General features: G+C 36.0%; 1 protein-coding gene across 1 annotated transcript in view; it reads right to left on the bottom strand.

The window, feature by feature from the left end:
• ADGRV1 (adhesion G protein-coupled receptor V1) overlaps positions 1-25,721 on the bottom strand; it is a 544,366-nt gene that overhangs the window by 455,178 nt on the left and 63,467 nt on the right. The window contains exons 12-21 of the mRNA XM_059175461.1: positions 25,462-25,588; positions 25,174-25,359; positions 23,783-23,963; positions 22,931-23,094; positions 21,724-21,847; positions 19,849-20,115; positions 14,974-15,100; positions 13,970-14,187; positions 12,604-13,347; positions 9,440-9,813 (exon numbers count right to left, since the gene is read on the bottom strand). Coding sequence (XP_059031444.1) covers positions 9,440-9,813; positions 12,604-13,347; positions 13,970-14,187; positions 14,974-15,100; positions 19,849-20,115; positions 21,724-21,847; positions 22,931-23,094; positions 23,783-23,963; positions 25,174-25,359; positions 25,462-25,588 — 2,512 coding nt within the window. The remainder of the gene's footprint in view (positions 1-9,439; positions 9,814-12,603; positions 13,348-13,969; positions 14,188-14,973; positions 15,101-19,848; positions 20,116-21,723; positions 21,848-22,930; positions 23,095-23,782; positions 23,964-25,173; positions 25,360-25,461; positions 25,589-25,721) is intronic.

Raw genomic sequence — 25,721 nt, 5'->3', positions numbered from 1 at the left:
CACTCTAAGGAGAGCTCTACATTCTTGTCTGTCTTTTAAACATTTTACAAAAATACAAAATACAGAAATTACTAACGGAATTATTATAAACAGTTCACTGTACATGTAATTCATTCATTGATTCCGTGTGTGTGTGTGCGCACACGTGCGCACATACATGCACATGTGCCAGGCACTATGCTGGACACTATGGTACAAAAGATTACAAGAAAAAGAAAATATGCAGTCCGTTCTGTGGATAAATCTAAAGAGGAAGACAAACTCAAAGTTTTATGAAAGTTGAGCATAGACAAACCAAATCGGGGGAGGAAGTAAGGGGTAGACAGTAGAACACGACATCAGGGAGAACATGGATAAAAGGTAATATGGATTTCATGAAATAATTCTGAGAACAGCAGAAGTAACAAGTGGCGAGAGCCTTGAGAAATATCTGGTGAGGAGACAAAAGTCAGGTCAATGAGGGCACTTATGTTATACTTAATATATTTTTACAGTTTTGTCACATATACATATACATATGTATACACATGTCTGTAGGTATTTTTAAGACTGAAAATATTTTTATCTGAACACTTAAGATAATTCTTAAAAATTATATGAAGCAAGAAGTTAGAAGAGCTTTTAATTACTTTTATTATTTTTACTTTTTGAGAGAGAGAGGACATGAGCAGGGGAAGGCCAGAAGAAGAGAGAATTCCAAGCAGGCTCCACACCCAGCTCAGAGTCCAACATGGGATTCAATCTCATGACCTGAGACAAAATCAAGAGTCAGACACCTAAATGACCACCACCTAGTCTTCATATTCTTAAATTCTTAGTTTTTTTTTTTTTTTTTTTTTTAAGATTTTTATTTATTTATTTGATAGAGAGAGATCACAAGTAGGCAGAGAGGCAGGCAGAGAGAGAGAGAGAGGGAAGCAGGCTCCCTGCTGAGCGGAGAGCCCGACATGGGACTCGATCCCAGGGCCCTGAGATCATGACCCGAGCCGAAGGCAGCGGCTTAACCCACTGAGCCACCCAGGTGCCCCTAAATTCTTAGTTTTTTAATCCAATTTTATTTTTATGTTAGTAAGCATATATGTAATTCATAGAAAAAAGTACTGAAACTCAATGAATAGAGCTCAAAATACAAACCCCAATTTAGAAAATATCATTCTATTTTTCCTATCAATCATAAACACCTCTGTCAGCATTAGATAGGGTCAGTTTGGTGCCAACGTTCATGCTGGAAAGAACAGATTTGAAATTTACCCACAAATAGGCAATAATCAAAACAGTTGCCAATGAGTAGTGAAGCACCAGGATATATTCCAGTAAATCCTGAGGTTCAACAACCTTACTTCAAAGAGTAAAAGCAACCTTAGGTGCCCCATAGTAAACAAGACCAAGTATTTCTGTACAATACTGTAACTCTTTTATTTGCCTGCGGGTTCTGGAATGAAAAGCCCAAAATGACAGGTGGTTGTTTAGGGGAGTCCCCAGTGTGTCTCCTGGTAGACACCCCCTGACCCAGAATCAGAACTTCAAATCCAGTAGAACCTAAAACACAAGAGTGGGAAACACAAATTCTGGCAGTTGGTCACCAAAAGTGATGGAAGTAGGGCCACTCTTACTTCTACCTCTTACTCCCTCAGCCTAGGTAGCCTAGGTACAGGGAACACTGGACAGGTATCAGCCACTGGATACACACAAGATCATGGCTGACAAGACACCCAGCCTACAAGATGCAGTCCCTGAGCTGGCACATTAGCTGTGTCTATCATTGGCCATCCCATTACTGTCATAAGCCAGCTGCTTCAGGTGATGTGGTATAGAATAAGGGCAGACAATCCTATGACAATCCTATGACTGTGTGCCTGTTGTTACATCTCCTTCACATAAAATAAGTCCCTTTGAGGCAGGCTTCCCCATGGACACAGCAGGCATTCTTTTAGCCTTCAGAAGATGGTCTGGCAGACTACTAAGAACATAAGCTTATTAGCTAAAGTAAGAATTAATTCCAAGAAATAATTCCAATAATAATGAGCTTTTGCTCTCTCTGGAGTAAAACAGCCTCACACTTAGTGCTCACTTCCATCCCAAATTTCATTGTCTCTAGTCTTGATGATCCCAAGCCCCTGCCAGACCACGTCATTAGCACTGCTCAAATTGTGTCTTCATAACTTCAGGCCATTTCTCCCTTCACATAAGGTGAATGGCTAAGTGGGCTGTTCATTGCTCTGCCCTCATCCTTCAGAGCCACTTGTGAATGGAGAAGTAGAGTGGTTGTGGCCCACTTTTAGCAAGCTCCAATAAATCAAGCCAAGTCAGGATGGGGTAAAGCAGGCTTGATTTTTCCCTCCTCCACCAGTTAGTTACAGGTTTTAGGGTAAAGGTCAAAGAGTTGACTTTTAAACATGTCCAGAATGAAATATCCAAGAGATGTGTCAAGTGGGCAGCTAGAGAAATGAGTTTGGAACTTTGGAGAGAGGTCATGATTGACACGACAAATTTGGAAGGAATCAATATGCAAATAGTATTTAAGGCCACATACAAATGGTATATAAATATATCATTATATAAATGCTATTTAAAGACTGGATGAGATGACAAGAGAACTATAGGATGGAACGAAATGGACCAAGTATAATCAGTTATGATGTAACATTGGTTTTGAAATCATAAAACTGTTCCAATGCAACTCCTGTATCTGAGAGCGTAACATGGATAATCCATAATCCATAATCCATAATCTGCAACATGGATTTCACATTTGTTTATATGATTTCATCAACAAGAAACACGGTGAACACAGAAAACTGCACTGACTGGAAACAAGCCACGGGGGAACACACAAACACAACTGAAACTTCTACCAGCTACTTCATGCAACACACATGTTTCTGGCCATACTTCACTAATGTCACTAATGTGACAATCTTCCCTCCGATGTCAGATAACCCTCCTTCTATTATTTCACAAGAATATACAACCTGCAGTTTCCTCTGATGCATGCTTTTGCTAGCAAACTTAAAGGTCTTTTCCTAGCTATATACCACATTTCTTGCAGTATTAAGTATTGAAATTCATTGTATAAAACTGCTTATTAGGTCCCTGTCTTTTACATGTCACTAAGTTTTTGAGTAGTAGTCTAACCCATTTCCGCTTACATTCTCTGTTTTCTCTATTCAATTTGGCATAGTGCAGTGATCTTTAGGAGCCCCTCAAACAAACGATGGCAGAATTGAGTGCTCTGAAGGTGGGGCCTTCCAATCCTGAGGCTGCAGAGAAGGGGAAGCAGCACAGAAACCCAAGTGCTCAATAAGCATCTAATTTAATCCCCACCTTCTACCTAGGCATCTACATCAGCATTTTCATCACAGCTGCCGGTACATAAATGTGTGATGGAAAGAGTATGGCTTTAAGGTCAAAGTCCTGAGTTTCTTCACTCTATCACTTGGCACGTGATTTCTCCTTAAAATGAAGATCATGATACCTCATGGATTTGGGTGGAGATAAAACTAGTACCTTCTCTGGTACCTGTACATTAAGTACTGTAAAATTTTTGTATTTCTTCTCCTTAGCAAACATACAGATACATACACAATTACAAAAAATAATGCTACATTCTCTCATTTTATCAAGAAATATATATGATGGGGCACCTGGGTGGCTCAGTGGGTTAAGCCTCTGCCTTCAGCTCAAGTCATGATCTCAGGGTCCTGGGATCGAGCCCTGCCTCGGGCTCTCCGCTCAGCAAGGAGACTGCTTCCCTCTTTCTCTCTGCCTGCCTACTTGTGATCTCTCTCTCTCTCTGTCAAATAAATAATTAAAATCTTAACAAAAAAAAGAAATACATATGCTTACATATTGAAAAAAAATTTCCACCCATTTTGCTCCCTATCATAATGGGAACACATATGTCCTATTATTCTACCCCAAAATTTAACCAGAATGAACATTTTTAATGAGTTATATTAATAACCACTAATCCCAATATATGAATATTGAACTCCCCCCTTTTAGCTGGAGGCATGGATGAAACAGATCCAAAGATACATTCAGGAATCATTGTATCTCCTTACAACTTCTTACCAAGTCAATGAACATTACCATGCAGCACCCAAGACTAAGAAAGGAGCTTCTTACTTGCAGGAATTACATGGGGAAAAGCTATTTAATCACGCTTTCATTTAGTAAAGTCCTAACTAAAATGTATCAGCTACAAATTTTAACTTAAAAAAAAAAAAAAAACAGAAGCTGTCTATACCCAATACAACTGTGTACAAATATGTGCTACACATAACAGTTTCACAGAAAATCTAATGAATTAATAATTTATTCAATAAAGGAAATTACAATTCGCCGATAGGGAAGAAGCTTCAAATGTCAAAGGTCCATAAAAATCCACTGTTCATACTTAAGAATTTACAGAGAAATGACATATTGTGTGAGATTTGCTTTAAAAATGAATTCAGGGGACGCCTGGGTGGCTCAGTTGGTTAAGCAGCTGCCTTCGGCTCAGGTCATGATCCCAGCATCCTGGGATCGAGTCCCACATCGGGCTCCTTGCTCAGCGGGGAGCCTGCTTCTCCCTCTGCCTCTGCCTGCCATTCTGTCTGCCTATGCTTGCTCTCTCCCTCTCTCTCTCTGGTAAATAAATAAAATCTTTGAGAAAAAAAAAAAAGATTTATTTTTAAATAGATAAATAAATAAATAAAAATGAATTCAGTCAAAAAAAAAAGAGAGAGAGAAAACTAACAAAAGGCTGATAAATGTCGAAGCTTAGCTGGTGTGTCACTGGGGTTCATTATTCTATTTTCTCTTTTTTTATATATACATATATGAAATTTTCCACTTTAAAAAGATATTTTTTGATTCAGATTTTTGATTCCCATCCCATCTCCCTGACAGAGATTCTGATTCAGAAATGGAGTCCTCAGTCAGGAATGGTGTTCTGGAATACACACGAGCTATTTCTGATTAAGGTCATCACACACATACTTTGGGAAATACTGAACCAGATGACAGCATTATTAATGACAGAAGATAATTAAGACAGGAAATAAAGAGTTAAAATATTTTTTCTGTATATACATCTAATGTATGTTAGATGTATGTTAGAAACAATTAGATGTTTCTATACATCTATTTGCCTTTGGAATCAAGATATAAGCAAATGTTTAGGCCCGTATACGAGAAGCAGAACATCAAGAAATAATCATCAAAACCACCATCAATCAGTTTTTCAAAAGAAAGAACAGTAGTCACTGCTGTTTTCTTTTGAGTCAAAAATTTCCTCAATCTTCAGATTTGCAGGAGAGTAATTACAAAGCTTAACCATCAGAAAAGTTTTTAAAACATATTTTCCCAGAAAAAAATAATGCACTGAGCCATAAATTGGCTTTCTGTATTGGAATAGAAGATTAAAGCTAATGCCTAAAATTACATATCCAATTAATTTTTTATTGTGTTTCACACTTAGGTAAAGATCTGTGATATCAGATTATATCAATATCACTTATATCTACAAGAACCTCTTCACATAACATACACCAGGTGCTTAAAAACAAACATAGTCCAAGTTAAATAATATTCTCATTTTTATAAAGATCCTCTCAAAATGTCTCTAAATTTTCTTAAGCTGTGAGTTTAATAAATATAAAATGCACTCCAAGTATTAGTTATAAAAAAATAACATTATGAAAAGCAATCTCATTACTTTATATTACTGGGTATATCAGACTGTAGGACATACAAAAATAAGTGTTAAAAAAAGGTGGAGGGAAAGTAACATCAAAGATTACACAGAAAAACAAAACACGGGACGAAAACATGAGAATGTGGTTGCTATGCTACAGACCCAACAAAACTCAGTCATCTGTTCAATACAGATACCACCTGGAATCCTACTTGGCATGGCCCCATCAGGGCGCTCAACAACATACAGGTTTATTCATTCTTCCAATTATAATTTATTAAGCACCTGCTGTTTAGAAGAATATGGTGTACCTGGGTAAGATGGAACAAATCACAAAATAATTATCTACTCTTTGAATATGGCAAGTACAGACTGTGTCATATGCTGCATATTCTAATTATTTAAGGTGTGATTATGCTTTCGTTTTAACCTTTGTATTATTTTATTTCATGAATCTATGAAATTGTAAAAGCATAACCTTACTTACAAGTCTTTAAATACCTTGACTGCCTTCAGCATTTTTGAAGGAATAAGAAAAAGAATTAACTTTTCACTGTCACTACAACAACACAATAAAGACTCTATGGAAGCAATAGTAGTTCTTATTTCCAAAAATCAAGCAAATATCTACAAAATTTAAACCCTGAAGACAATTCCAAGCATAGAGTAAACCAGCAATTCTTACATTTTTAGTTTCAACACCCCTAAACACTCAAAAAAATTATTAAGAACCCCAAGGAGGTTTTTGCTAATGTTGGTGAAATCTGATATTTGCCATTTTACTATTGAAAACTGAAAAGAATGTAAATATTGATATATTAATTCATTTTAAAATAATAAACTCATTACATGCTAATATAAGCAGTGTATTTTATGTGAATAACTATATTTTCTAAAAAATTTGTGACAAAGGGGCACTGAATTATATTTCTTATATCTCTTTCAATGCCTAGCTTAGTAGAAGACAGCTAGGTTCTCATATCTCCTTTCACAATCAATTTCTCTGCTGTTACTTGTTATTTGGTTGAAATATATGAAAAATATCCATCCTCACAGACATATGTAACCAGAAAAGGATTTAAATAGTCTTGACAGATAGTTATAGATATTCCTCCTCCACATTATATTCATTGACAAGTGGGTAGTTTCTTAGAATTTAATTGCTATGTGAAATCAGACGCTAATACATTAAAACCCTTTGGTCTGCCTTGTACTTCAAGTCACAACTTGAGTAAGCAATCAATAAATATTGATGATGATAAGAGTAATATTACTCCTGTCTTCAAATCACACCAAGATAAAAATATGAATTCCAAACTTACACTCTTAATATTTTCAGGAATGAAAATTCTATAATATTCCTGACAAATTCCAATGTTGAATCTGTAGACTCAACAATGCTTTCTTATATAAACCATCTAAACTTTACTCTTTCCAATATAGATATATTTTATTTCCCTCTCATTTGGTTTTTCTTCCTTTCCAGAAGTTCTAATAGTATAGGTGTTGTGGCCCACATAGCAAAGTTCTCTCTTCTGCAATTAAAGACTTTGATTGGTCCTGTTCAAATTCCAAGATTTTTATAAACATGCAAAGCTACATATCTACATGGAGGTAAACCAACACCAACACAATCTATCAATGGAACTTGTGAGACAAGCCAACACTAAAAACTCATTACAATGGCCCACAAAGCCAGAGAAACACACAAAACCTATTCCTCATTTTGGGGAGGGTTTTGACATTTATGTTTTGTTTTGTTTGGTTTGGTTGTTTATGCAGCTAACTGAATCTAAATGTGTTTGTTGTTTGAACTATGAGCTTTCCCATGTCTTATTATTAAAATACATTCATAAGTTCAATTAAGATTTATTGAATACCTATTATGTTCCATTCTAGGTATTGGAGATACAATAAAGAACAATAAGACTTCATTACATTCAGAGTTCTTTTATCTCTATCATAGAAAGGGATAGCCAATAAAGAAGTAGACATCTAAATAACAAAGGAAATTTAAGAGTATAATCAATGTTACAAAAATGTAAAAGCAGGTGAAGAGATGGAGAACAACCAGATGGGAGAAGGGAATGGGCGATTACCTTAAACAAACAAGTCTTTACTGAGGAGATGTCTTTAGAACTGCTGAATGACTGGCTCTGAAGATCTGGATTGACAGTGTTCCAGTTAGAGGCAAGGAAGCCCAAGTGCCAAGACTGGAACTGAAACATGCAAGTCTGACTGAAACATACTGACCAAAGAGGAGTCTGACAAGTATGCTGACCAGGAGGAAGCCAGAGCTATTGTGGCAGATGCCAGGTCATAAAGGGAATTAAAGGGAAGCTGATTTTACATGGCACCTTAATGGGTCTCACAACCTGATGAAACCACCTGTCTTTTTGAAAATAGAGATGATGATACTAAAAATAGGGGGAAAGACAAAACTAGAAGTCACAAGACATAGATTCAAATTCCAGTTCGTCCTACTGTATCTTAGGAGAAAAAAAAGTAAAACTAATATTTATTTAGTGCTGAGAACTGCCAAGCTTTAAATCAGGCATTGATTCTGTCTTATTTAATTCAACTTGGGTTATTTTTTCAGGTCTCTAAGCTTCAGTTTTTAACCTTATTAAGTGAAAAGAATCATAAGTAATATGTGTTGCGGTTATATTGTAGGTTGTCGAGTATATAAAAAATCTAACATGTAAAATTCTTTAATGATTGAATAATTAAAAGTATTATCATTATAGATAAACATATTTCTTCTTTAAGTTATCATTTGTATGACATCTGCCCTCCCTAGTGTAGGGTATTCTAGTATTTCTGGTATAGAAAAAGCCCACTATTTGAAAATCACTTATGATGATCACCAAACCAAAGAGCTAAGAAGGGCATTAAGACAGTCTAGAGAGCTAGCTCCCCAATTTGAGCTAAATCAGGCCTATGACCACGATACTATTTCCCCCTCTATTAATTCATGGCTTTCTTAATTGTTTCAATTTACAACAGTGCCCTTCTAAAGCTACAAGAATCGACTTGCAAAGGAAGGACTCTTGTTTCTTGGCATCCCTTCATGGGTATGGAGCTGTTGTCACACTCAACACCTGTGAAGTGGTGTCATGAGATCTCACATTACTGAACAGGAAACCAAGATGATTACGAATCTTCGAATCTTCGAAAACTTGGAAGGAACTGATAAGGACAGTAAAACAGCCTAATGAATGAAGCTGGCCAAGAAAAGTGATAAGGAAGGCATCACACCCAACACGGAGGAATGTTGTAACTACTCAAATACATTTCACCAAAAACAACAACAACAGCAACAACAACAAAAAACAAAAAAACAAAAACCCTCAAAAAAATCACATTTTAATAAAGTTTCAATTACTATTATTCAGAAGCTTTCAATACATATCATTTCACTTACTTATGCAGTATCCAGAGAGTAGCCAAAGTAAATGACAGGTGGAATATTCTGTGCATTCTGTGAAGTATATTATCCTTAAAAATAACTGCCAAAGTTTCATTTGCTAACTCGGTATTACTTCTATCAGCTGATTAATCCTCTGATTCAAACTGTGAACTTATAAGAGCAAAGACTTCATAATTCACTTTTGCAACCTTTGACTCTAGCATACTTCAGGGCTTATAGCAGATACTTAAGCACTTTTACCAAATGAAAGAAAGCCCACTCCCAAACTTCCAAACAAATCCACCTACAAGGAATTATTAACTCCAAAATTCCCCAAGCTCACTACTTACCTCTGGTATACAAGTTCCTGTGAAACCAAACAAGCCATTGGCGTTGTCACTTTTTTGTATTATTAATCTTGCTGTAGTATTCTCTTCAGAAATGCGAGCTCCTCCATATACAGAGACTAGTTTAAGAATGAATAATTCTTCTCCCTCCTCTTCATTATCATCTCTTGCAGAAATAATGAATGATTTGTTAGTTTCTCCCTGTCTGAACTCCAGATACCCAGAAACTGGGTGTAAATCACTCTTTGCTGGAATAGCATGAAGTTCATAAATTTCTTCCAGGGTCAGTTTCCGCTCATAAGACCTCACATCCTGCATCAAACCTGTAAATCTGTCATTGCCATTTATTCCTGCCCCAATTCTCAGTGTTCCAGGACCTGAAATTAGAAATGAGTTTAATTGCTAAAATATCCACAAGAATCCTGTCCCACATTACAAGTGTAATTCAGAAAGTGAAGCAACTGTGTTGAGAGGTTTTATTAGATAAGTAAAACACATAATGAGTATATAATCAAATAAAGGTTACTTTCTGTTACAATGAGACATGAATCTGTAATTGCTGGGATTTAAAATATTTTGTACATGGGGGCGCCTGGGTGGCTCACTGGGTTAAGCCGCTGCCTTTGGCTCAGGTCATGATCTCAGGGTTCTGGGATCGAGTCCCGCATCGGGCTCCCTGCTCGGCGGGGGGGCCTGCTTCCCTTCCTCTCTCTCTGCCTGCCTCTCTGCCTACTTGTGATTTCTCTGTCAAATAAATAAATAAAATCTTTAAAAAAATATATTTTGTACATGTGTATATATGTGTGTATATATATACATGTTTGTATCGGTGTATATTTAGATAGACATTTCTTCCAGAAAATTTTAAAATTTCCTTGCACACCTAAGAATGCAATGATTCAATTCAGTCACAATTTTTTAAAACTTTTTTATTACTATTCTTTGAGAACGTCAAGGCTTAATCTATTAGAAATACATCTTGAGTTAAATAAAGCTGTGAGAATTCAACAACAGTTTTCATGGGCCAAATATAACTCTTTATCCAAACAATTAATGCAAAGGAAGTAGAAAAAGAAGTATTCCTTCCCAGTAACGGTATCATAGGCAAGTCTTACAGACTTGTTCATGGTAATCACAACAGGCAGCCCGATTATATTACTCTATATCAATAACAATCTTTTTCAAAATTTACCAGTTCTTACTTCTTTACTTATTCCCTCTCCAATAACTCAAGTAAGACATTTATATAAGATGAGAGCTTGGCAGTGTTTTGGGGGAAAAAAGTACAAGCAATTTTTTTTTTTTATCAAAATCATCCACCATGGGCACCTTTTCTTTTTTTTTTTTTTTTCAAGGCACCTTTTTTTTACAAGTCACTACCCAGGTGGTTCTTTCAGGGTAGTCAGAAGTAACCTGCATCATTATCACAGTGACCCCCATGCGTTCTCCAGTGGTTCTGGGTGGACTATTTAGTAGTAAGAGTAATATATCTACAACAGGCAGAAGTATGGATAAACATTATCAACAATACTGGGCAAAAGAAGCCAGGCCCTCAAGTATACACACTGCTCAATTCTATTTACTATTTAAAAAATTATTAAACTATTAAAACTACTTAAAAACTATTACTATATTAAAAACTATTTACTATTTAAAAACAGGAGAAGCTAATCTTATGCTCTTAGAAATGGCAATATATGGTGGGCAGGCTGATGAGTTAGTGACTGGAGAAGAGCCGGGGGCTTCTGGAATGCTGTTTCGTGCTCTGGGAGCTAGCTACACGGGTACTGAAACTGATGCATTTAAAGTTTTAAAGACTGATCTACTTGTATAGTTGCAACATGTACACTTTTATATATTTTATACTAAACATATATTTCATCAATAAATTTAAGTTTTATATAAACTTTAAAATTCTCCTTTCCAAGTTACAAATTACAAAAATAACCTAAGTTCCTTACAGTAAACTAAACAGGGAAAAGAAACACCCAGCTCTCACTTTCCTCAATCTTTCTCACTCGTTCTAACAACATGCCATAACCAAACGAATCAACGTATTCACACAATCAAAAGGTGATTAATTTAATGCTGCAAAGTGCTATAAACATAATCCTTGCGGTTGAAATCAGTAGTGTGTACATGTTGTTTCCTTTGCTTGTCTTTTTTTCTACTGGGACCAAAATACAACCAGATATCCAGTTCAGGAGGTTCAGAAGGAAATTATTCTATTAAGCTATAATTGTACAAGCTGTGTTCTACTTTCTTTCTAAGTAAAAAAAATGATCACATCCTAGGATAGGGGGCCTGGGAAGGAAATGGTGATTATAATGGAGATAACCAATGTTTGTGTTTAAATATGCACAAAGATATAGTTCTAAAAGAAACAGCAATAATCCAGCTTAAATACAACAAAGATTATTTCTTCAAAGCTCTCCATAGAATTCAGCACTTTATCTACTGATAGCATAAACCCCTGTAAGGGCGCCCAGGTGCCTCAGTCATTAAGCGTCTGCCTTCGGCTTAGGTCATGATCCCAGGGTCCTGGGATTGAGCCCCGCATCCGGCTCCTTGCTCAGTGACAAGCCTATTTCTCCCTCTCCCACTCTCCCTGCTTGTGTTCCAGCTCTCACTGTGTCTCTCTCTGTCAAATAAATAAATAAAATCTTTGAAAAAAATAACACAAAAAACGAAAAACAAAACAACCCTGTAATTGATGGGCTTTTAAAAGTACTTTTTCCTACGCCCACCTACTCCACCTCCAACAAGACCTCCCAAGCAAGAATTCCCCAAACACAATAAGCTCTTTCACATTTCCACCTCTCTGCTCTTTTGTCTAAATAGAATTATCATGCCCCATCCCTCCTCCTACCAGTGGAAGGATAAATATTCCTCCATCATAATCTTTTCCTTTCTTCCACAACACGCTGAAGTGATCTCTTTGCATCTCTCTCTCCCAGAACCTATTTTACGTACCTCAGGGGCAGACACTGCCTGATTCATTTCTGCAACACCCAGTACAGAACTTATGGTCTTAGAAGGTGTAAGTTTTATTTAAAGAAATTAAACCAATACGCAAGCAGACTTTTTAATACCTGTTAGCCTTCTTAAGAAATCAGAATTTTTAAAGATCCAAAATTCAGAATCCTATTTATAAAGATGACACTCACCATCAGTAATGGCTTCTCCTTTCAGGCTCTTGATTCCTCTGGGCATTGTATTTCCATCAAGGTAGAATTCAATTATACCATCATCCAGGATAATTAGAAGATGAAGCCAAACATTTTCTTCTAAATACCTTGTGACTGTTGTCTTGGCAATATATGTAGCATTGGAACCCAAAGTTTTGTAATGAAGAGAAAGTGTCAAATGGGATTCATTTGTTTGAACTTTTACCCCATAGTAGATGTTTCCATTACCATCATCCTTTGCTATAACAAATCCGTTTGTATTGGCATTGGGCATTACCCAAGCTGAAAAGGTAAAGTTGGCAATTGAGTTGTTCCTGGAAGGATGATATTTTGGATTAACAGTTCCAAATGCACCCTCTAGTCCACTAAAGTACAAAGCATCTGTTCCACTATGGCGACGCCGCATGTGTGGCTGTAAATGTACAGTGCTGGGGAAAATTCCAACCAGCAAAAAATCTACCATTGGAGGCAAACCATCAGTGAAGTCACCGGACAGTATTTCCCAGCCTACTCGTACGTCACCAAACACACCCTGCTGCCTCAAAATGGTAAAGTTGGTAATATAAGACATATCATCTTCTGAGAGTACATCTTCTGCAACTTCTCTCTCTAAGCACTCTGAATCCAAGATGAACACTCCAAAAGGATCATCGTTGAATGGAATCATTACTGTCACCTGAAGGTTGGTTCCTGCTAGTTGGCCCCCAGGACCTGGGGATCCACCTGTAAAAAGATGATTTATAATGAATAAGAAGTCAGAATTTGAAGTACTTTATAATATAAGGGGAAGACAAAAGGAATCTGATGAGCAAACTTCTGGTTAAATAATATATTCAGTGATCAATGGAACAACAGTGTCACCATATGATTTTCATCATATTTTCAGGTGTATTTTGGTTCAGAATAATTTCATTAATAATCAAGTCTGAAAAGAGGATATTAACTAGGGAGTTTTAATTCCTGTGCTGAAAACCAAAAGTGATGGGAAAATTGATCATTTAAATTGTTTAAATGGTACAAAGACCAAGCTTTAAGCATCATGAATGTGTACTTCCTAACTTCCATTAATATTTTATTGGAGATACTCTACTTGGTATGAAAAAAATCTGTTTACAAGTTTGAAGATAAATGTAAGTCTCCATCCATAAAATTTAATCAAGCTAAGACCACAAAATGAATGTTAAAAATAACACTTCTGTCAAAAGGGTGTTTTTGACATTTAAAATTGAATAATCAAGATACACTTACTTCTACATCAATTGCATTTTCTATACAGCTCTAATTATTTACTTGTGAAATATTAAACTGCAGTAGTGAAATAAAAAAAGATGGAAAAACACAACACCTGATACGTTTACAAGCTTTAAAATATAAAATTCATTGAATTCAGGAATTTTATCTGGAAAAGCATGGAGAATTATTGGTTTGGCTTCTTCTCCATCCATAAAGTTAACAATCCCTGAAGTTTCATAGAACTCTTGTTCAGGCTGCAAAGCAGAATCATTCTGAAACAGCTGCCAAGCCACAGAAACATTGCCAAAGTGTCCTCGATGCCTCAAAATCCTACATAACAAAGAAAATTAATTTTTATGAAAAATGTATAAGTAGTGAATTTTACTCTAATGATACCTTTCAGTGTTATCTCAGAAATATTCTTTTTCTGTTTATTGTCTTTAATATAAACCAGTCAGCCAGTCCTTACTGAGTAACCATGATGAATCTCATGGTAAGAGAAAGAGGCAGAACTTTAAATAACAAAGAGAAGCAGTCTTAAAAGTCATAGTCCTCAAGTCCAAACTGAGGGATAAATTCCAAAACCCAAATGAAAAATATTTAGATGAAAACTGGCAAAAGTTTTTCAAAAGTAAAGGAGAAGACCTCAGATAGCTGGAGTCTCTCCATCCTGACAGATGACAGAATTTGGGATGAGGAGAGTGGGTATGATAATTTCCCTTTACCCCTAAAGTCGTTCTTTTTTTGTTTTTTTAAGAGTTTATTAATTTGAAAGAGAGTGAGAAAGAACGCAAGCAGGGTGAAGGGAAGAGGAAGAAACAGACTGCCCCCTGAGCAGGGAACCCGATGAGGGACTTGATCCCAGGACCCTGGGATCCTGATCCAAGCGGAATGCAGATGTCCAGCCAACTGAGCCACCCAGGTGCCCTTAAAGTATTTTTTTTTAAACAAGTGGCAGCAACATCAAGTTTACCATTCATTTGCACTACCAGCTTTGAAATTACTCAATTTTTAACTAACTTCAAATTTTTGAAATAGTAACAATATTTCAAACTTGTGCATACTAAAGGTTTTATTTTATCCAATTTTGAATTTACCTTGTGCAAATACACTTACCAAAATGCATTAGTCTTTCCTTCTTCTACTGCTTTGTCAATGGGCTCTAAAGAAAAAATGCCATTTGGGTCATCATTAGCTTCAATTATCACTGTAGCTATTCCATATTGATATACCACTGTGTCACCTAAATTAAAAAGTCAAAACAACAAAGGAGTAGTTAAGCTGCTGTTAAATTCATATTTTAAATTAAGAAGTTTTATAATGAAGGTCATATTTCAGCAAGCATTTCCTCACTGAAGGTCATAAGTAAGAGAGAGATGCCTAAACAAGTTTAATGTGACTTGTCTTTGTGTGAAGACGTACTTCATTGAAAAACACACATGATACTTTCCCATGGGGCGCCTGGGTGGCTCAGTGGGTTAAAGCCTCTGCCTTTGGCTCAGGTCATGATCTCAGGGTCCTGGGATCGAGCCCCAAATCAGGTTCTCTGCTCAGCAGGGAGCCTGCTTCTCCCTCTCTCTCTCTGCCTGCCTCTCTGCCTACTTGTGATCTCTGTCCATCAAATAAATAAATTAAATCTTTAAAAAAAAAAAAAGAAAAACACACATGATACTTTCCCTCGCAATAGGAATATTGCTTCAACAGTTTAATTAGAAATCAAAAACATAGTTTTATCTAATTCCAAAGTTTTGAGGTAGACTGATTTCATAAAAATAATAAAAGGATCATCCCATAACATAAAAAAAAAAAAAAAACTCCAGTTCATATTAATTGGAATGACTGGCTTGAGAGCATTTCCCTTTAAATCTCTGTCTTCAGGCAGTAGTTTGATTCTGTCATACACAGAACAAAGCAATCTTAATTGTGCTGAAATTGATTCTTCCACTTGAGTTCCATCCAGAGTGTGTCAGTCCTGTTACTACCAAGATATCAGTTCTCTTCTCATCAGTTCCCCGAGGTCCAAAGCTCTTCCTCTTTGCTTCTCCTGCTCCCTATACAAGCAAAATTCCTCCTCACTTTTTCTCAACACTTGTTAGTCCTCAGGACCAGTTCAAGCAACATATCTCTCAGAATTCTTCCCTGAATTCCAAAGTTAAGGAAAGAACATCTCCACTGTGTTCCTGCAGCACTTCCCACTTTGTCAGTCTATCATAACGATTATCACATTAGTTTAGTAACACACACACACAAACATGCAAACACACATACACATTTTACTATAAGATCCTTGAACAAACCCTTCTTAATCAATTCTATGCCCTAGCAGAGTAGAGCTCCATAACTGGTACACAAAATTTATTTATGAATGTTAGCTGAACTGAAAGAAAGAAAACTTTCAAAATCAGAAGAAGGCAACACTAAAACTAAAATTATAAAATCAGAAATGACATGTAACAAACCAGCACATTAAAAATAATTTATATAAATATACAACTGTACTCAAACTTACTTGATAATTAGCCGAAGGAAAGAGGGAAATAAATAAATAAATAAAATCTTTTTTAAAAAAGAAAGATGGAAATAACATAAAAAATAGTAAATCATTGTATAGGAAATGCTGACAATATAAAGTAATAGAAAACTAAAAATAATCATAAAATTGAAGAAAAACAAAAATAACAAAATCAAATTTTGTCAGGGTTCTGCTATCACGTGCATTTGTCCTGCAACATGTCACAGGTGGTACTAAAACTCATTCTGTCTCTCCACAGGGAGAATGGACAATATTTAACAAGGACTCTGAGGATGGCCACATCCTTTGATCCAATAATTCAATCTAGGATATATACCATGAATACTAACTATCAGGCACAGATACCCACTGCCAGCACGAGGTCATGCTGGAGATGCTGCCCGTCCAGCCCTCCCGCCATTGATCGCCCTCAATGTTATGACATCATGAATGAGGAGAGGCAAGTGGAAGATAAAGAACACAGAAGGGATGTAAAAGCACAAATTATGTCATCCAACTCTTCATAGCTAAAGTCATTAGATTCTCAGATGCCGCCACATATGGAAAAATACTGAAGACAAATGCAGTGGCAGTATACTTCAGTCCAGCCGTCCAATAACACCGCTCTCTCCATCCCTCTCTCTTCCAATACCAATTACATAGTTCCCCAATGATGTATTTTGCAAAATAAATGCCAACCCTCTCCTTGCACAGTGATTTTCCATTCTCTTTATAAGAGGTTTTGACGTTCCAATCTACTACTTTAATCATAATGACATTTTGTTCCTGATAAGAGTTTGAACCCAGTGACATTTTGACCTCAGAGATGTTTGGGACACAGTAATTTTCCCCAGAATGACACCAAAGTAATAAATGGAATCAAGAACTTATTCCTACAGTAAACGATATTACAACAATGGCATTTCTTCATCCACTTTCTATACATGACAGCAAAATTTTCTGTTTTTCACTTTTTTTTTCTGTTTTTCACTTTTATATCACCCAAATTATTTTGACCTGTAGTAATTTCTTTCATTTAAATTTTAGGACAATGACTGAATTCATCAAAATGTGTTTTGTATACATAAGGCCTAATTTGTGGGTTTTTCTGGAACTGCTAAATTTCTTTTGTGGACATTATGCTACAAAGTTAAATTGTTTCTCATAAGATGGTAAGATGATATTTTTTAAAATTTTCTTACTAAGACATGTGAAAATGAGAAAGAGAGAAAGGAAATAGAGAGACAAAACCAGAGAGAGAGAAAGATAGACAAAATGGTGGAGAAAGGCAGCACAAACAAAAATTAAGTGACCTCTTTCTTTTAATTTTGCTCTTGTGGAATATTTCAGTACAGAAGCTACAAGGTAAAGCATAGACAGGCCTTCACTGTAAGGGTGGACAGTTGCAGCATGATAGCGACCCACCACAAGGAGGGGTAAGGAGGGCATCTCCACGGGAGAAAACCTTACTGTTGGATGTTGGAGTCTGAGTGGAATAGGAAGGCATCCACATGTGGATGGAGAGATCCTCGAGCAGGAAGCCAGAACCCTTGTGGGGTAAGAAAGGCAATCTCACTGTGGAAGGAGGGAAAAGAAGCCATGGGAGTAGGTCCCGGGGACCCAATCAAAGAAGTAAATATATTAAAAGTAAAGAGGGCTGAATTTCACACTCTTCGAGAAGGGAGGGATAAACATGGAAAGAAAAAAACTACAACAAACCCTGTGACAATAGACAGAAATGGAAACATTGTTGCGAACTCATGGTTTTCAATATAGAGTTGGATATAGAACTGCAGATATAAAAGTGTAGATGTATGTCTATGGAAATACATACCTACATAAAAATGTTCCCAATCTCTGTACACTAGAAGGTCCTAGAAGGAGCATAACTCAGTAACAATAAGCTTACCTAGTGCCCAGATTCTGGTTTCTAAATAACATCTTCACTAAAAGGAACCAGGGCTTCTTGGAAAAATGACTAATTTCAGGGTTGTGACAGGAAAAGTATGAGTTTGGAACAGCTTGCTGTGCCAGGAATAAGAAAATGTTCACATAATAATAGGGACCTGTCAAAAAGACAAAAAAGTCCCCTCAAACAGGCTGCCACTAGCCAAATCTGGGAAAATTTGACCACCAGAACAAAAAAAAATAATAGTGAAATATAACCCACTCATTAAACAGAAATCATGAGTCCATACTGATAAAGGGTGAAAGTCTGAGGAGTTCCATGGTATTTGCATAATCCATCTTTCCCACAAAATATTTATTAGTTTCAAAGAAAAAAGTACAAGAGAGAAGCCTGGCAATCACCACCTAAATTGTGGTCAAAGTAAACACTGCAGTAAAGGGACAAAACAATATCATGTGTCAACTGAAGAGATGGGAAGAACAAAGAATCAATTCTATGAAAACCTAAAACTAATAATAATGGGGAAATATCAAAGAGACCTAAAATGGAAGATGTTCTACAAAATAACTAGCCTGTAATTTCTATATTATAAAGGTTTATATCATATTATATATTATTAAAATATATTATGTATTCATACATATATATGTATTATGTAATCATATGTATGTATGTATTATATAATCATATAAATATGTATTATAAAATTCCTGTATTATAAAGGAAATCTCTTCTCCAAACTGAAGAGATTAGAGACATGACGACTAAATTCAATGCATGATTTTAATAGAAAGGACATTATTGGGACAGCTGGAGAAATCTGAAGGGTATCTCAAGCAATGACGATGTTAATATTACCTTCCTGATACTAATGATTATACTGTGGTTATATAAGAGAACGTCTTTGTAGGAAAAATGTACCAATGTATCAGAGATGATGGGGTATTCTGTCTTCAACTTATTCTCAAAGTGTTCAGAAGGAAAACAGCTCTTAGTACACTTAAACGAATAAATATAAAAACAAGCTAAAACCTCTCCAATTTGCTAAAAGTCGGGCCAAAATATTCTAGGACCCAACTACTGAGGTCCAAACATCCTGCTTCACATATAGTACAGAGAAGAAGAAAGAGCCCATCTATTCCCCCCTGCAAATTATCATTCATTATGGCTACGGCTCCAGAGAATTACCAAATAGACATCTACAGGTGGCTTCCCAGCCAGTATGACCGGTGGCATGCTAGAAGATCAAGGGCTTACAGAATACTGATGCCCTAAGACCAAAGATTACTAAACAAGGCTCAGGGTAGCCTTAGCTAAAAGATTTCTATTCCTTACATAATATCATACTTTTTTCTGTGTGCTACATTGTGGAAAAAGATTGAAAACAATGCCACAGAGTATACCAGGTACATGAAGATTCAACACACACATTCTTCACTCTTTCCCGCAAGAAAGCAATAAAATACGCAATTCTGCTCTCAAACAGTCAGCGATGACAGTTAAACAATTAATGTCATCTTGATAAAAGCACTAAAACAAGAGGTCTGCCATAAAAATATAATTGATTTACCTGTTGAATTAAAGAGGATAATATAAAAGGGCTCATCTGTTTCTGGGATATCATCTTCATTAATGAATACAGATATCCCCTGCTTTCGACTTCCAACTGCAAAAACAAGGACTTCTCCTTTTTCAATGGGAACAAAGTCTCCATCTCTTGCAGTAGCCTTCCCATCCATGGTAGCATATTGGACGGTGCAGGCAGCATCAACAGATCCATTTCTGAGCACTGTGAAGTTAGCAATCTCACCTTCCCGAACTCTCACCACACGGGGTTCTGAAATATTGATGAAGAAAAGAAGAAACATGTGAGCTTTTCTGATCCCATCTATATATTTTCATATCACTTCATGTTTCTCCCTGCCCACAAAACAAATACCCTCCATTGTGTCTTTGCTTAAAGATTCAGCTCTGGTGCCATGAAGGCTTCTCTGATGACTTCTAGTCAATAAGCTTCCCCTTGCCTTAATTCCTACAGAAGCCACTGTCTTCAACTTCTAAGTTGTCAGTAAATTAGTTGCTATCTGAAATCCTTGGTCTACTGTTTCATATACCTCATTTCCAAATCTAGATTGTAACTTCCTTGAGAATAAACCCTGATACCTTATATTTTAATTTTGCTACAGCAGTTAGAATGCTGAGCACAGGACTAATTCATTATATACATGTTAACTGGAGGTTGAAATTATGAAGCAATAAAATTTAAGATCTTTAAAAGATTCCTGCAATTGTAAATTGAACAGCTTGCAAAAAAGAGCTTAATAAAGCATTAGACACTGGGGCACCTGGTGGCTCAGTCAGCTGAGCGTCTGCCCTCAGCTCAGGTCGTGATCCCAGGGTCCTGGAACCATGCCCTCATTGGGATCCCTGTTCAGCGGGGAGCCTGCTCTCTACTGCTTGTGTCACTCTCTCTTTCTCTCTGTGTCAAATAAATAAAGTCTTCCAAAAGAAAAAAAAAAAAAAAAGGGAAGGAATTAGATACCAATTAAGTTCACAAATAAAACTAAAAACTGTCACCTATAAAGAACAAACTAATGGTTAGAACAAACTAAATGTTAGAGGGGAAGTTGGGGGGTGGGGATGGGTGAAATAGGTTACGATATTAAGAAGTGCACCAGGTGATGTACGGAAGTAATGAATCACTAAATTGTACACCTGAAACTAATATAACACTATATGTTAACTATACTTGAATTAAAATAAAATAAAAACTGAGAAATGTCTTGGGTGGCAAAAGAGAGTTCTAAAGAAGAATGGGGAAGCCTTAATTTACATGTTCAGTAAAGATGAGGTTTTTAAGTAAGTGAGCATCAATTAGGTATAATACCCAGACCATGAACTGGCTACACCATGAACTGGAAGAAATTTCATGGAAGAGTATCCTTTCTTACACAAACACAAAAGAAACACCCTGGAATTTGAAGGCAGAGGAAGAACAAAGCTAGTAAAATAGTACTTGCTTTTTTTTATTTTCTTTTTCCTTCACGAGACCTTTAAAAATGTTTCTTGGGGTGCCTGGATGGCTTAGTGGGTTGAGCCATTGCCATCGGCTCAGGTCATGATCCCAGGGTCCTGGAAGGGGGAACCCTACATCGGGCTCTCTGCTCAGCAGGAAGCCTGCTTGCCCCTCTCTCTGCCTGCCTCTCTACCTACTTGTGATCTCTCTCTCTGTCAAATAAATAAATAAAATCTTTAAATAATATATATATATTTCTTAAAACATCAAATGGATTGAATAATGATCATCCAAACAAATCATGAAATCATATTCAAATAAGTTTCCATTGTGCTGAATTGAAAATGTTCAATTATGAAAGTTATTGAAAACATATATATCTACTATTTAAAAAGATGTAAGCTCACTCAAAAAAGACAGCAACATCACCTGCAAAATAAATGGGGTCATCATTTCTTCTAATCCTCAGAGTTGCAGTTGTTTTATTTCCTATTTTAGCTCCTCCAGTGGCATTAAGTAGAGTAATGGTAAACTCTTCCATTTCCTCTGGAATCTTTTGGAAAATATGACACATGTTTAAGTTAGGTGATTTGTATAAATAATTCCATTATATATTCCTAAATTATTTTTATCTTTTTAAAAAATAGCTCTATTAATGACAGGACTAAAGTCCATCACCATTTCTGATTCAAGTAGGACTCAGACCCAAAAAAACATTCTAATATGCATGTCATCCAAAAAGTCACTTCTTTCTGACTCATAAAATGTGATAAAAAAAAAAGAGAGAGAGAGAGAGAGAGATTTTGCCTACAAAAGCAAAAAATATAAATACCACACAGGTCACATTATTTCTGTAAGAAGATGGGATATATGTTATTTACAAGAAAAAAACAGAAAAATGAATTTTTAACCCATTTAGAACAGAGCTCATAAAAGTAACAAAAGCTGAGCTAGCTCTCAAAGGCCTCTTACAAACCTCACTGAAGCTTCACCCATAAAGACCTCATTCCCATGCCCTACCAAGATGAGATTCTCCACTATCTCTGAGCCTATATAAATCTCTAGTTGGACACTATTTCTCTTTCATTCCACCATGTAAGCTAGTGTTCTCCATATCCTAAAATAGAAGACTGTTGGAATTTTATGTCTTAAGGAATAAGCCCAAGGGAAAGAAGAGGCTTCTGGGACCATTTAAACACAGCTCTGCTCAGAAAGGTCCACTCCCATTGTTCCTAAGTTCTTTCTCTTCATTACCAATAAAATGACCACCGCCCTGGGTCCATGATCCATCTGATGACTGTCCTGATTCTGAGAATGCACCAATAGGATATTTGGTAGATGGTACCCTTGGCTTCAAATGGCCAAAGTATAAGCTGAGAACTTAACCTCACCTTGAATCCCTGATATTTAACATCTATGCAGTGTCACTGGCAACTGCAAGTTCTCTAAGAGTTGAAGATGCCTTCAAGGAAACAAAAAATATTTCTCTCTTGGCTTCTATTTAGAAATTATCATACCTGCATTCTTTATCACATATTTTCATGACAAAATATATTGCCAGATATCTAATTATTAAATAAAAAATAAATATTAAGCAATGACAACAAATAAAGAGAGTTACATATGCAACACTTACCTCATCTGGAAGAGAGTAAAGGGTGATGTTTTTTGAAAATTCCTGATCTCCAAAGAAAACAGTCCCTTGGACAGGAAATACATCTTGCGTAAAGTCTGGACTAACCACCCATGATACACTAACATCACCAAAGGTGCCTCGATTTCTTATTATATCATAAACAGCTGTGAAATAAAAATGTGTATAATATATATGAATATATATTAACAATTCTAAAATGATGAGTAAAGAAACTGCTCAAAAAACAAAAGTAAAAGTAAGAACTCTTTTTAATAAAAATCAATCTTTTGCTTAGATTGCCTCAAGTTATGTATCTAAATGTTGTAACCTAGTCTTCTTTCTTCAGGTATAACATTTATAAAATAAATGGTCTTGATCTTTTCTATCCTATGACAAAGTTTTCTAACCTATGACAAAGTTCTACAAGGATATGAGCTAAAAGCTTCTAGAGGAAGTTACACACTCAAAAGTAATTTTCTCACCTGACAGACAATGCTCTAAAAATAAGATCCTTCTCATTTCAGGGCACTATAATAGCTCCCTACCAGTAATTCTCAGTTTTAAAGTCTTTCCTATTTGACTCGCTTCATTCTTCGGTATTTGACTTCTACCACATATGGTTAATTGAAATCAAAATATAACTGAAATCATCAGTTATCATCACAATACTGATGTAAGAAATAAAAACAGGAATTCTAAATATGATTTTAAAAATATTTATAGCTGTACTATATGTAATTTTTAAGGCAGATGGACAACTAAAAGTAACTATTCACTAAAGAAATAAACTAAAAAATGACTAACTTCCTCTTCAGTAAACAGTACTAGAATATAAGAAGCAGAATAAATTACCACTATAGGTATCGTCTCCTTTACTTTCATTTATCATAACAATTAGATCATCAGAGACAAATTCTATAATCCCATGAGGATCATCATTTTTTAGAATCGTTATGTTGACAACCGTAGCACTTCCCAACTTGCTTTCCCGTTCACCATGGCTGCTGAGGACCACCCAATAGTGTTCATCCAACTAAAATGAACATGTCAAATTAGGAAAAATATAAAGTTGACATTTTAAAGCAAATAAAAATGTATCTATTCAAGAATATTAATACTATTTTCCAGAAACATCCCACTGACAGAAAAAAACAAAAGAGCTTATATTATTCCTAAAAAAATTGTCTAACATTCTCCTACCAATTAAGTGAGACATCAGATATGAAAGTATACATTATCCAAAAAGGGAAAAGATAAAATCATAATGCTATACTGACATAGTAAGAAGACTGGACCTTATCACTGATGATCTAGCCGTTTAAGTTAGTAAGAGTAAATAAAGTAAAATTAATTTAAAAACTACTTGTGTATTGGTGTGCAAACACAATGGAACAATATGTGATTCCATTAATATAAAACTTTATTTATTTTTAAAAGTGATTTTACAGGGACGCCTGGGTGGCTCAGTTGGTTAAGCAGCTGCCTTTAGCTCAGGTCATGATCCCAGGGTCCTGGGATCGAGTCCCACATCGGGCTCCTTGCTCGGCAGGGAGTCTGCTTCTCCCTCTGCCTCTGCCTGCCACTCTGCCTGTGCTCGCACTAGCTCCTCTCTCTCTGACAAATAAATAAATAAATCTTTTAAAAATAATAAAAAAATAAAAATAAAAAGTGATTTTACAGAAAAACTTCAGTTCAAACCCACATCATTAAAAGTTCAAACAGATGACATAAAATAAAACAAAACATAAACAAAGCTTAAAGAAGATGAAGACTGATCACAATCATTTCATATCATTTGGTATTTCCTTATTAGGACAAATGTACATAATTCAAAGTTGAATAAATCTCACTTTGTTTTTTTTTGTTGTTTTTTTTTTTTAAAGATTTTATTTATTTATTTTACAGAGAGAAATCACAAGTAGATGGAGAGGCAGGCAGAGAGAGAGAGAGAGGGAAGCAGGCTCCCTGCTGAGCAGAGAGCCCGATGCGGGGCTCGATCCCAGGACCCTGAGATCATGACCTGAGCCGAAGGCAGCGGCTTAACCCACTGAGCCACCCAGGCGTCCCAATCTCACTTTGTTTTTTAAGCTTTTTTTTTTCTTTGGCAAATGTAAGGACCTCGCAAGCCTTTCTTGTTCACTTCTCCTGTATCTTCTTATCAATGTTTAAGATATTTACATTCCTAATATACTAGACACTACCAGCTTTCCACAAAAGCACATGAAAAAAATAAAAACCTGTACCTCTGGTATTCCATCCAATCTTGTTAGCAACGTGATTACAATCTCCCATTCCCCAGGTTTAAATTCTAGCACCCCTGTGTTTCCATAGAACTCATTGCTATCTCTCGGCTCTACTCGGTAGTGTAGAAACTGCTTCACCAGAGCTCCCCTGGATCGGGTGATGTGGAGCTCTACAGATTCCCCTTCCTTAAAAAACAACAACAACAAAAATCCATGGAAGTTCAAACTCCAAGATTTTTCATCTGAGGTTGTAAGTACAAAATAGACTAACGTTTCTTTTGAACTTACTTTTATAACATAGGGTCCTCTGGATGTAGGAGAAAATTCAAAAATTCCCCCAGGATCATCATTTTCCAAAATAATTAGGTCACAGCTAGTATATCCAGATTTTAGCACTTGATTTTCCACATTGACCCTGGAGAAGTCAGAAGGAAAAAAAGGAACATGCTACCTCTAATCTTCATACTGAATTTTGCAGCCTTATTTACAATATTTATAACACTTCCAGATAATGAATAAGAAGGTTATTAGGAGTTGAAATTTAAACT

Source organism: Mustela lutreola, chromosome 5, assembly GCF_030435805.1.
Source record: "Mustela lutreola isolate mMusLut2 chromosome 5, mMusLut2.pri, whole genome shotgun sequence".
In the NCBI taxonomy this organism is placed as follows: domain Eukaryota; kingdom Metazoa; phylum Chordata; class Mammalia; order Carnivora; family Mustelidae; genus Mustela; species Mustela lutreola.
The sequence above is the reverse complement of the archived record's forward strand: the minus strand, read 5'-3'. Positions and strand labels throughout refer to the sequence as shown.